The 12,893-nt window shown below is 37.4% G+C and overlaps 1 protein-coding gene across 1 annotated transcript; it reads left to right on the forward strand.

Moving 5' to 3' along the window:
- The first annotated feature begins 216 nt into the window (after positions 1-216).
- On the forward strand, positions 217-12,570 carry LOC141611777 (uncharacterized). Its single transcript, XM_074430397.1, has 10 exons — positions 217-588; positions 1,129-1,224; positions 1,317-1,448; positions 2,445-2,561; positions 2,698-3,032; positions 6,549-6,701; positions 6,834-6,926; positions 7,849-7,907; positions 9,677-9,770; positions 12,115-12,570. The coding sequence occupies exons 1-10, from the start codon at positions 297-299 to the stop codon at positions 12,328-12,330; spliced, it is 1,587 nt and encodes a 528-aa protein (XP_074286498.1). The 5' UTR covers positions 217-296; the 3' UTR covers positions 12,331-12,570.
- The last annotated feature ends 323 nt before the right edge of the window (positions 12,571-12,893 follow it).

The raw sequence follows: 12,893 nt of genomic DNA on the forward strand, positions 1-12,893 counted from the left end.
AAGTCGACCCAATTAACTATTTTGACCCCGCATGAGCCGACCATAGCTCGTCTCGACCCAGGTATAAATCTGATCCAACTCAAATCGAAGAACAATTTAAGCCGACACATTCTGAACCCAAAATAACCCGAAGTGATTCAACTTGACTCGTAACTAAACCGACCCGCCCGATGGCCACCTCTAGTAGTCTAGTACTACTTGGAAACATGTGGAGTACTCGTCATCTAGAATTCTCAACCAAAGATTAGTCCTAAGAAAATCCAGAAGAATAAGCGCAATTCCGAAAAACAAGAGCCATGTCCTCCCTCGGCCAAACTTCATGGTTTTGTTCTCTGCACACCACCAAATCCACTCGCTTCTTCCCTGCAAACCACAAAATTCCATCACTCAAATTCCCAGCATTTTCTGTTGACAGTTCAAAGGAAGAGTCTTTACCGGAACCCACTTCTTCAAATCCATCCTCTGATAGAATTAAGCTTGCATTTGAAAGAGCGCAGAAGTATAAGAAATCACTCATTTCCAATCAAGTTGACCAAATTATTATTGGAAAATCAAAGGATGTTCTTGGAGATGATGAGATTTTGCCAGGTACTCTATTTAATTAACTTCAACTTCTAAAATTTGATTGTTCACCTCCGTCCCATTCGTTTATTTACGTTTCATTAAAATTCCCCTCACGAACAATTAAAAAATAAAGGGAGTACTCCATACTTGATCTATGTAGACTGTAGTGGCTTGTAAGTTGTAACCATAGCATTACTATGACTCCCCGATGATGTAAAATGGCAGTATCCTTCTGTTTGCATGTAATTTTCATCATTGTAGAATGCCTTCAATTGCCATGCACTACGAAAACGTTACTCTGAAGTCTGACTTCACTAGAATTTAGGCATTGCCAGATTGTGCCTTATCTGTATCCAGATGTTGAATACTCCCTTCGTCCCATTCATTTGTTTGCCGTTTTTACTCTTTGTAAGGGGTATTTTAATCAAAGGTAAACAAATGATTGGGACAGAGGGAGTATGTGAATTATATCTATTTTTCCAACCATTGTAAATTGTCGACATTTAGATGTGGAAATGTTGCCCGTGACTAATTGCTCTTAGTATAATGGTGCATTGGTCCTAGGGGGCGGAGATGTTGGAAAAGAGGAGACCCTTAACATTGTTGCAGCAGCAATAGAGAAGGAAGGAGAGTACCAAAAGAATGCAGGAATACCAAGCAGTGAGGATCTGTCTTGTTGAATGACCTCCGGTAACTTCTCAAAATACTTGTAAGATTAGTAGGTATAATCATAAGTACGTGCTTCTTTTCAGAGGATGCCGATGATGGAAAGGAAGAGGTTTCTGATGCGATAAGGATTGCCATGGAAAAAGCCAGAGAGTATAAAGAAAATAAAGGAAAGGTTGACAACGACCAAATCTATAAGGATAGAGATCAATTGCCTGGTATGTAGAGTGTTCTGCTGTATCCATATTTTTTTATCAAATTTTGTAGCATGCACAAATTTGTTTGATTAATTGTTCCCCATGTCAATCAAACTCAGTGTTCTATACATGGCAAACTAGTCGTTTGGACCGAATCAGTTCAAATCGGTCATTTGGGGTATGCGATGCACTTTGGGTTTGTCAGGTCAGATTTGAGTCGATTTCGGGCTTAATGTTATTGGGTTAGTTTGGCTTCATTTTAATTCAGATTGGGTCATTTCGGGAGGTTATGAACCAGGATTTGGGTGAGTCCGGTCAATTCAGGTCGTGTCATCGTGCGTTAAGGTTTTTTTTACATGTAATGTATATTTGTCATTTCAGCTTTCAAATTTATCATTTCGTATTAATTTAAGATCAGGCCATTTTTATATTCTTGTTGGTGGGTTGGTTTCACATCAGCCATTTCTTATTGGGTTAATATTAACCATTTCATATTGGGTACAGGTCAGATTTGATCAATTAGTTCAAGTCATGTTCAGGTTGTTTAATCCGAGCCTAATACAGGTCTTGGTTCAGATTATTTGGACTGAGTTGGTCATTTCTGCCTGGTCTAGTCACTGAATTTAGACACGGCTACATATCCAAGTATCACAGAACATGACTAAACCCTTAAGACACAGGCACTCTATCTTAAAATGAGGATACTTATACGTAAGTATATTTATAAAATGACTTAGTATTTCTTATGATGAAATTAAGAAACTCCAATTTTTTAAAGTAAGGCTTAAAAAGTTAAAATCATTAAACATCATATGCTATTTTTTACAAACGTAGCATATTTTTCTACTTTTGTCATTTGGCCTTCCCCTTTTGGCCCATCAAAGTGAAGTATCTGATTGATAAGGTTGCCGGTGGATTCCACATCCATATCCTTGAGTTTTGTGCGGGACACGGGTATGACCCTAAATTGAGGAGTCGAAGTAACATGTGGTTGGTATGCAAATATGAGGGATGTAGGTGGAGCTGCAGAAGTTCCAGATGCCATTAGGATCGCAATGGGGAAAGCGTCAGAGTACAAGAAGAATAAAGTTCTCGATAGCAGCAGCCGCAATCAGGCTAATTTAAACTTGACAGGTGTGTTAGTTGACTATCATCCTGCTAAATATATTTGAGGTGAAACTTTGCTTTGCCTTCTAGTAGGGGAATGAGTGAAGAACTGAAGATTCCAGTGGAACTAAAACTGAAAGTGCACAGGATTTTTGGTTTCTAGGATCAGTGGGAGGAGTTTCAAGCAACACGGGGGGCAGAACTATTGAGAAGAATACTAACAAAAAAGAAGATATGAAGATTTCCAGCATCGACTTTGTTGGTCTCAGTTTTGCAGACAAGAAGAGTGGCAGGGGACTACCAGCTGGTCTGGTACCAATCATAGACCCATATCCAGAAGGTGACTTGCAAGAGGTGGAAATTATTGTGGGAGATGCTAGCAGATTTGGAAACGTAAGATCCCCTGAAACTGAAAACTCAGAAGAAAGTTCAGATCTTTACAAGCCTAAGGTGTCGACATGGGGCATGTTTCCCAGACCGAGCAACATCTCTGAAACGGTACGAGTATGCTTCAGTATTTAATTATGATTTAATGTGCTCAAATTATATTCTATTCCAGAGCAAGGTTTTGTTTGCAGTTTTTAAGAGTTCTTTTTTTATCTAGCTGAAGTGATTAGACGATGATTCTTTATGCAGCCCTCTTGTTTTGAAAGTTTTTTTCTCTTCTTTTCATCGTGGTTTTCTGGGAAACTGCCTGTCTACTAGCTAGGGGTAAGGCTGTGTGCTTTTTCCGTCCTTTGACGCCACATTATTGGGATTCTCACTGGTGGTGGTTCAATTTTTTTGCATATGTGAGTTTTCTAAGCGAAATTCCATTTCTTGTATCAGAGTTTTGCTAAAGAGAACACCACTAACATAAGTGCACCACCTTTAACAAGGCTCCTAAGCTTGAGAGTTGAGACGGGTTGTAGTTCATATGCTTGGAGATGTATTTCAGGGCTTCAGGCCATGGTTACCGAATTCGCTCGGTACCCTACGAATCGCGAATTGTTAAAAGCGAATTCTATCATGTTGCTTACTGAAAATACATGTAACACACATTCTATAAGAGCGAATCGCGAATTGGTAAGGACGTATTCATAGCGAATCCGGTAACCATGCTTCAGGCCATATGAAAATCAGTTATACTGATGCTGCTTTGGGGTAAATAACAGTGTGTGTTTTAGGAAACCTTAACTTTGGGCTTGCTATGACATTAACATTAGCAAACAGTTGGGATTGCAGGTCGTAGGTCGGGGAAGGCAACCATCTATTCAGTCTTAAAATTAGTTTGATTTTTGCAGAGACTGTTAGAAATTACTACCTACTTCCTCCGTAATGGAATGGTGTTTCCACTTTCCGTTTTGGGTGTGTGGTGTTTTGATGTTCCATTTCCTTTCTTTCCTTATAGGGTTTTTTTTGTCAAAAACTGTCTTATATTTAGGGGTATTTGTAAAAAGACTACCTTATATTATTTTTCTTGTTTTATACTACCTTTGTTTTCTCTTTCTTTGTTCCCTATGCTGAAAATATGGCGAAATTTGGTCGATTTAACAACATTAACCTATCTCACATTACTCTCTTAACACCAAACAACAATGATAAAGTGCGTTCAAACCACAATTTAACTTCAAATAAGCATAATTTATGTTTTCACATTTCAATAATAAGTACGAACATCTCTTAAAGTTAAGCGTAAGTACATCATGACTTCCCAAAATAGAGTCTAAGCAAGTTTGAAACATAAAGGACTCATGCGAGATAGGTTAAAGCCAGAAAACTGGCCAATTCCATCTAGACTCTTAGCATAGGTAGTTTATTGACCAAAAATAAAGAAACCAAAGGTAGTCGAAAACAAAAAAAATAATGTAAGGTAGTATTTTTACACATACCCCTAAATATAAGGTAGTTTCTAACAAAAAAAGCCTACCTTATATGGTAAATTTTTTGGGTGAAAAATATTTGTTTGTCCCTAAAAACTTTTTTTTCTAAATAGACAAAATACCAAGATTAACGTTTCGTTTAAATCCCACTATATAACCAGTCATACCCCATCACTTCCTCAAAGCCTACCAAAACCACCTATGCAAGTGAACCAACTCCTGCCAACCACTAGGCCGACATCCTCTGCCATTGACAACCACCCTCCAACCACCCATTACCAACGACAACGCCTCCCCAACCATCCACGACCACCGAGATCAATGAGAGAGTCACCTCTACGGCCTCTCAAATTGACCCCCCTTCTCCCCCAGATTTGACCAAACACGCTGCCTCCACCAGTCGTCTCCTTTCGTAGCCAAATCTTGACCCCTGCCCAGAGCCCATCATACGCGGGGGGGGAAGCATGTCGAAAATTAGAAGAGCGAGAGTGGTCGAGAGGGTGGAGCGTGGAGGTTTAGGGTCACGGGGTGAGGCCTGTCGTGGTGGTGGAGATGTTAAGGACGTAGTGTTGGTGGTAGACTGGTAGAGGTGGTGGGAGTTACTCTTGAAGTTTTGGGATCGGTGGCTATGGGTGTTGGAATTACCAGGGTCATATGTAAGTGTAAGGTGTTAGGTTAATTGTTTCACCCACTTGTATTATTTCGTTATTTTATATGCTCTCATAAAACTACGCGCGAAAAAGAAATGGGGACTATCATGTAATTACGGAGGGAGTATAGGGCTATATCCCTAGTTGATCATCCCACATTAACTTTTATTGATCAACTGATGTTATTTTGGCCATTAATTTCCAAATATAGCTAGCGACAATGTAGAATTTGTCTTGTTTGATCTATCGAAACATCTATTTTCCTGTTACCAATTTTACGCGAAAACAACAGCCACATTGATTAATCACCAAAGTTAAACATGGACAAAATAAATGGGATAGATATAGTATTCGCTAGTTCAAATAAAAATTCAAGAACGGCTGATATTAAATATTTTACTAATTGCAATAATTTGGATGAGTATGAGATGCCGTGTAATTGAGCAACACGTTGTTGCCCTGGTTACAAAACGTTTTTAACTGGATTCTTATATCTCAAAGTTCCCGTATGCCTCGAGGTACAGTTGTCTCTAAATTATCCTAGAAATGGGTCATTTACATGTTTGCTCATTTTTGGAGAATATTCGTTCATCCCTACATACCTTATGGATTGAAGGTTAAATTCTACCGCACTCCAATGAGTACTTTTGATATATAGATAGAGCGTGTTATGTTTAGTAAATGAATGTGTCGAAGATGCGTATGTTATGGTGGATGTGTGGTGTACAAGGAAGATAGATTAAGAAATGAGGTGATTAGGGAGAATTTAAGGGCTACACTCATTGAAGGTCAGATGGGGGAGAATCGTTTAAAATGATTTATCCATGTAAGCCCAAGATCAAGTGATCCCTTGGTTATAAAGTGTGTGGAATGGGGGAAGAGGTCATATTACGAGAGGTCCGGAAAAAACCAAGAAAACATGGATAATGGTGATTGAAAATGAGAAATGAGCTTCCTAGGATCAAAATATGACACTAGAGAGGATTGCTGTAAATGATGGAGAGGGATCTTATCTTTTCTTATTGGATTATTGTTATTTGTTATCATTTTCACCATCTTATATTTGCTTTTATTTTTTATTATTATTTTTTTGGATTTTTTGTTCCCACTTTAGCATCCTTTAACTCATTTCCTTGAGTATTTTTTTTAATATTATAATGATTTGTTTATTCATATTTATTACCTATATTTACTTAGTTATTTTAATGTTTTGTACAATTTTCAGGGTCCTAGGTGTACGTAGACTACTTTTATACATATATATTCATTTCTATCTTGCTTCTCATTGTTTTACCCAACATAACGGTTTCGAATGATGATTCATGTTGGCCAAACCCTAATCATTCAGGGAGTAAGGCTTTATTGTTGTTGTTGTTGAGCTACTGATGACACTATTTTTGTTTTCTTGTCTATCCTGAAATGTTCTGTGTGTTTGATTTATCATCTAAAGTCCAGTTCCTTCAATATTTCTATGATCATGAAGTACGAATATGTGTTTTCAGTTTGGTGGTGGTAGGACTATTCGTCCTGGTGAAGCACTTGAGACGGCAGAAGATAGATCTGCTAAAGAAGCTAAAACGAGGCAATTACTTGCTGCTTACAAGCGTAAGATCGGACTAAATTTGGATCCTAAGCTAAAAGCAGAATGCAAAAAGGTATTCTCAGAGATAATTACATTGATGTTCAATAAATGCCAATGGCTGAGTAAATATTTAATGCTAGAATTTGGTGTAGTTCCCTAACGTATTTTGTTTTTGAAACTCTAATACTATTGTATAGTCATTTAGGCGCTGGATGATGGTGACTCTCTGATGGATGGAGGAAGGCTGAAGGATGCACTACCATACTACCAAAAAGTTATGGATAACTTGCCCTTCCAGGTACCACTATGAACTATCTTAACAATATTTCAATTGAATGGCCATCCTATTGAGCTGCGATTTTGAGTATGAATCTCATCTCGGTGATAAGTACTTTCATAGTTACATTAGGATATGAACAATACCTTTGACAGTCTCTTGGATGAAAAGGAAAGCCTCATTTCTGAGTGGTTTTATAGTTGTCATAATGCCCTGGTAATTTTATGTGTATTTTTTTTCTTATACTCTTTTGGACTTCCCATAGTTTATCACAGAAGACCAATTTATACGAGGGGAGGAATGCTAAGACATTTATTTCCTAACCAATTGGTAGACATGAATGACGTATTGACGTCTCCTTAATCCACAATTAACTACAGAATGACAGCGTGAATCAAGAAAGTTCTTGTCTTAATATGCCAACAATCATTGATGTTCATATATGTGCCATCTATGTTACTTCGACACTTCATATGAGCTCACGTACCCGTGTCCGACACTCGATCCTTGGACATTGGTATGACACTCGGACACTTCATTTTAGACCAAAAACTTGACAATTTTTCATAAAATAGGCGTGTCCGACACTTGGATACGCACCCGTGTCCGACCCTTCAAGCCGAGTCGGAGTAACATAGTGTGCCATTGCCATCCAAAACTTTCTATTGGAGGGGGGGTGTTTTGTGGATAACTAGAATCACCGTATGTGAGTCTTGTTGACTTTTCTACTCGTATCATTATGCATTTTCAATTTATAAAGTAAATATTTACATGGTGGCACGGTGCCATATCCATTGCCCATGTGAGATTCGTCTAGGTTATGTGGGTCTTAGTCACATTTTATGGACATGAATCGGAATTTGTCTAAAGGATGGTTCATGTCAGCCGACCCCAAATCATTTTGGGATTAAGGCTCTGATGTTGTTGTTGTTGCATTTTTCAGACTGAGCTTCATGGCTTAGCTGCTTTGCAATGGTCAATTTGCCAAGATTCACTTAACAGGTAGAGTTATTTCATTTGTCTTGCTTTGACGCATACGTGGCTCACAAAAGAACTGGCCATGTGTGTTAAATGAATTATAATCCTTTTTTTTTTAAGTAGTATAAGATTTCTAGCAATGTCTACCAAAACATTGACTCCCACGTACAAAAATAAACCAAAGGGATGACGCCCTTCTACAGTAGTTTATAAGAAGATTGCAGTTTACTTCTTTTAGTGCAGAGGAATACTGCTCTTCAACTTAGTTGAACTCAGTCACTAGTGTGGCTGTAAGTCTGTAACTGCCAATTGCTACTTGAAAGTTTCTGTATTCCACTTGCTATCTATGACAAATGATGGCCTGTACTTGTGAAAAAGAGGAGAGGGTTATAATGTGTTAGTATGTCCAGAATATTACTTTGCTTTCTCTAAAAAAAAAAGTTTTTGGACAAAATTGATGCCAGTATACTGTCTTCGTTGACACTTGAGGTTGCAGTTTACTTGCCCATGTCTTCAAGTCCTAGCAATGATTCTTTCTTAATTCCTTCATTGCCCAAGCCAAGGCTGGGTGGAATTCTGAAAGCATGCCCCAGCTGTCACACAGCCATGGTATTAAATATCGTTTTTTAAGTCTTCATATCGGATTCGGTCTACTTCATGGCCTGATCTTGACATTTGCTCCATAAATGCGGCCTATAATTCCTCAAAACGTGATCAATGTAACCTCCCAGACCTTTTATAACTCGGTCGTAAGTTCATTGCTGAGGCCCTGATTCAGTACTTTGCACAATCCTCTTGAATGCATGTAATATGCCGTGTTTTTCATTATATATATCCTGCTTTCTATCATACTCTTTCTTTATTTTTTGTTGATCAGCAAAATATTGTAAATTTTGTTACTATTTCACTCAGATATAATCCCTAACTTAAAGATATTAATTTGTTTGGGGTTAGTCCATAAGGTCCATACAAGGAAAGATCGATTAAGGAATGAGGTGATTAGGGAAAAGGTGAAAGTGGCGCCAATAGAGGACATGATGATGGAAAACCAACTAAGATGGTTTGGCCATGTGAGAAGGAGACCTATGGACGCACCAGTTAGGAGGCTGCTGGAGACCTGGGCAACAGAAAAGGTTGACCTGGGCAACAGAAAAGGTTGCTAGGGGTAGAGGGAGACCAAAACAAACATGGCTGAGAGTGATAGAGCATGATATGAGATTTCTCGGGTTGGATGAGGGAATGGTGACGGAGAGGGCACAATGGAGGGCAAGGATACATGTGGATTTTTAGTTTTTGACGTTATTTGAGATATTTGATGTTTTTATTTGATTTTTAAAAATTATTTGTTCTTTTTGGATTTATTACACCTTTTTACCAACAACTTTCTTATATATTAATATATACTTGGTTCACTTTTAAGGTATTCCCGGACCCTTAAGTTTTACTTCGGTTTTCAAAATCGTTTTAATCTTTATTCTCGATTTAAATTCTAAATTTTTTATAAAAGAAATTCGGATTTCGATTTTAAAACCTATAAGTTTACCTGGCTTCTGTATTATGTTTCACTCCCCTTTTGTTTTTCACTTTTTCTTTTCTATTTTTTCGCATTGAGGTGTGCGTTCACCCATGGACGGTTCCAAAGGATGATTCATGTCGGCCGACCCCAAGTTGTTGTTATTGTTAGATTTGTCTGAAAATGTAGCTTGGTTAAAAATGATAGTTGTCTGTTGAATATGACAGCAGATTTTGCATATTTGTGAATCAATTCATAGTGTTCTGGGTTTGTTGTGCAGGTCAGAAGAAGCCCGCATCATGTATGAGAAACTCCAGTCCCACCCTAATGGCCAAGTGAGCAAAAAGGCTAGACAGTTCGTATTTAGCTTTAAGGTAAATTGCAATTTCTTGTTGGTATTTATGCTCTCAGTTGTTACAAATTTCACTTTGTGCCTTGATTGGAGTGGTTTGCCTCTTCTCCGACTTTGAGTTTAAAAGAAATAAAATTGAATCAAATCACAAGTGTTTTTGATCGTATAAAGTTGTTCTTTTAGATATAAATTTATGTTAATTGTTAGAGAACCACCTCAGCCAAAGCAAATAGCAAATGGTTGAAGGTAATTAATTGGTCCTTATACCTTAATACACCCTCTTACGTGAAAGCCCGTAGGCTATGCAAAGCTCGTGGGCTTGACGTTTGAATAGTGCACACGCTCACCGTACCCCTGTGCTGAAATTTCGCATGTGAGAATAGGAGTCTACCAAGATCTGAAGTTTTGAACTAGCGACCTCAGGGTCATTGAAGGCCTTGATACTTAGGCTGATGGTGTCTACCATGTTAGAGAACCATCTCAACCCTAAAAACTTAAGCTGATGGTTGAAGCCCAATAATTGGTTGTTATACCTTGATATTAATAGTCACTTGACTATCTTGGTAATTATGTATTCATGTTTTTCCCATCAAAATTGTCAGTAACTTACCTGTATTTTGGCTATGTTATAGTTTAGCTCACACAGGATAGATTGTGACCATAGGATGCCTGGCAATGGTTTCCAAGCACTCTATTTATAATACATCAGTTGATGATCTAAAATCCAAGAAGCTCTTTGTTATTGGTTTCTATTACATTGAGATTAGGAACTATGTACAGTGTACACATATACCAACTACTATTTGACGACTATTTATCTATTTTCCTAATATGTGATGCACCTGCCATTTACGTGGATTCACTACTTTTGCATATGAAGAAGCTTTCAGAAGGGAGAGTTTTGAGTAAAAACATATGAATCGACTATGGAACCCTCAAAACTTTTGATAACATTTTTGTTTCTCTACAACCAAAATTTAACAATGTAGTGAATCCAAGCAAATCAAAGCAGTTGCTACTATGAAAATGATGTTGCAAGGAACATAAAAGAGAAATTTTGAAAACAATGTTTTACGAAGATACTTATAGTTATGGCCATAACCTTGCAATATGATCTGACGGTCTGATAGGAGAGTTTTAGGAAGAAAAATGAAAATCACGAATAAAGGGATATTTTTTAAATAGATGAAATACATTGGATAAAGAAATTCAACTTGGAAGTTCAGAAAAATTCATGAATGTATATGTTTCGTTTGTTAAGATCGCATGATGAGCATAGAATGCCTCAAAGAGGCTTCAAAGCTTTCCGTTTATAATATGTAAATATATAGCCTAGAATCTAAGAAGCTCTATGTGTCGGACCCCAACCGTAAAAGAAGAAAAGTATATGCGAGGACTTCCTTGAGAAAATAAAGGCTGAGTGTTCAATTGACCAATTTGAGGGATGTGAAGGGTTATGTAATATTGTAATCCTCACGAAGAAATTTGGGATCCTCCATATCGACACCCTTGAGAGATTGGGTATGCTAGCACTCACTCGAGCATTGCTACAAAAAATAGGGTAAGAAAACACCTCAACACCCGTGATTCCATGAATTCATCTCCAAACTTCGTCATCCTCGTTGTTGTTTGTTGTTTGATTTCCTATGAAGTTGATGTTGTGCGAAGTCATCCATTTAACGCACTACGTGATACTTTGAAAAGCTAGATAGAACATTAAATAATAAATCAAAATGAGTATAATTTTGATAGTGGACAAAAGCTTCTTATTCACTCAAAAACGTTTTACCAACCAATAATTACTCAGATTGGGATGCAAGCATGCAATTAAAGGTATGGTCTTCAATAACCGATTTGGTTTAATGCTAATCAGGAGGGAAATCATTTAGATCAAACATTATTTTACACGATTCTATTCTTGTCTTTGATCTTCAGTAAAATATTTTTGCGGCGGAATACAATTAGGAGTTTGCAAACCATTACTTTATTACTAAGTGAGAGCAATAATAAGATGCTACTATAAGTTAAGTTCTAGATAAGTTCAGAAAAGTTAAGTCCAAAAGAACAAGGCCTAAATGAACTTGCTAGTACGAAGGTTGGTTAACTGTGAGCTACACAATGGGTATCTGAGATTTGCTTAGGAACCAAGAACAAGTTTCTTTGAAACAATCCGGTTTGTTATTGATAGCTGCTTTGCCTCATTTATGATTCCTTAAGTTCTGTCCCCGGAAATATGATATTTTAATCATGCTGGGTCATAATTATAAAATTTCAGCGTCAACTTTTGAGAAGTTTTAACAAGCTGTTTTGTAATTTTACTGGTGCTAAGTTATTAATTCACTTTCTGGAAAACTTGTAAATGGCAGGCCATGGAGATGCTGAAAGTTAAACAATCAAGTATTTCTCCCATAAACACTGGTCTTGCAAGCTATTTGGAAGCATTTGTTGAAGAAAAGGTAAATTATACGCCAGAAAGCACAGATGTGAAGGAAGATGCCGTTGGTCAAGCTCTTCCATATATAATCATTCTTGCTTCTCCCATTTTACTTGTGCTGCTTGTTGCAGCAAGCAAGGGGACGTAGACTTCGGATCTTGTAGCTTGCAGCAATTAATCACTGGATGTTTATATGTATGTACGTACATGTTCAGCTTACATCATTGTTCTAGAATTATTTGCAAAACATAGATTTGGAGTCCTAAAACCAGTGTTAATTGTGTGATATAAACTAATTTTCTTTTCCATGGAAGGAAGAATTGTTTGTATGTAAATTGTCATCATATGATATAGTTCAAGGTAATTCACTTCAATGACTCATTTATCGTACAAATGACTCCTTCAATTGTATTTGTAATTTTGTATGCACTTGTTTCATTGTGAAAAACTGTTGACCGTCCCCATTCTTGACGTAATATTCCTTGCGGGTTACCGGTACAAATGACTCCAATTTTTGTATTATGAAATTAAGGATGGCATGTGCATAGACCTGTCAAACGGGTCGGGCGGGTCGGGTCCCGGGTCAGGTCATACGGGTCGGGTTATACGGGTCACGGGTCGGGTTAGGGTCAGAATATGGGTCAAGAAATAATTTCTAACATTTTTTTTAAACGATTTTTTTAAAATGTAAATCATATATAAAATTAATAT

This window comes from Silene latifolia, chromosome 11 (genome assembly GCF_048544455.1).
Source record: "Silene latifolia isolate original U9 population chromosome 11, ASM4854445v1, whole genome shotgun sequence".
In the NCBI taxonomy this organism is placed as follows: domain Eukaryota; kingdom Viridiplantae; phylum Streptophyta; class Magnoliopsida; order Caryophyllales; family Caryophyllaceae; genus Silene; species Silene latifolia.

Coding starts and splice junctions, on each gene's coding strand:
- LOC141611777 (XM_074430397.1), top strand. CDS start 297: ATGTCCTCCCTCGGCCAAACTTCATGGTTTTGTTCTCTGCACACCACC. Junction 589..1,128: donor AGATGATGAGATTTTGCCAG/GTACTCTATTTA, acceptor CATTGGTCCTAG/GGGGCGGAGATGTTGGAAAA. Junction 6,927..7,848: donor TGGATAACTTGCCCTTCCAG/GTACCACTATGA, acceptor TGCATTTTTCAG/ACTGAGCTTCATGGCTTAGC.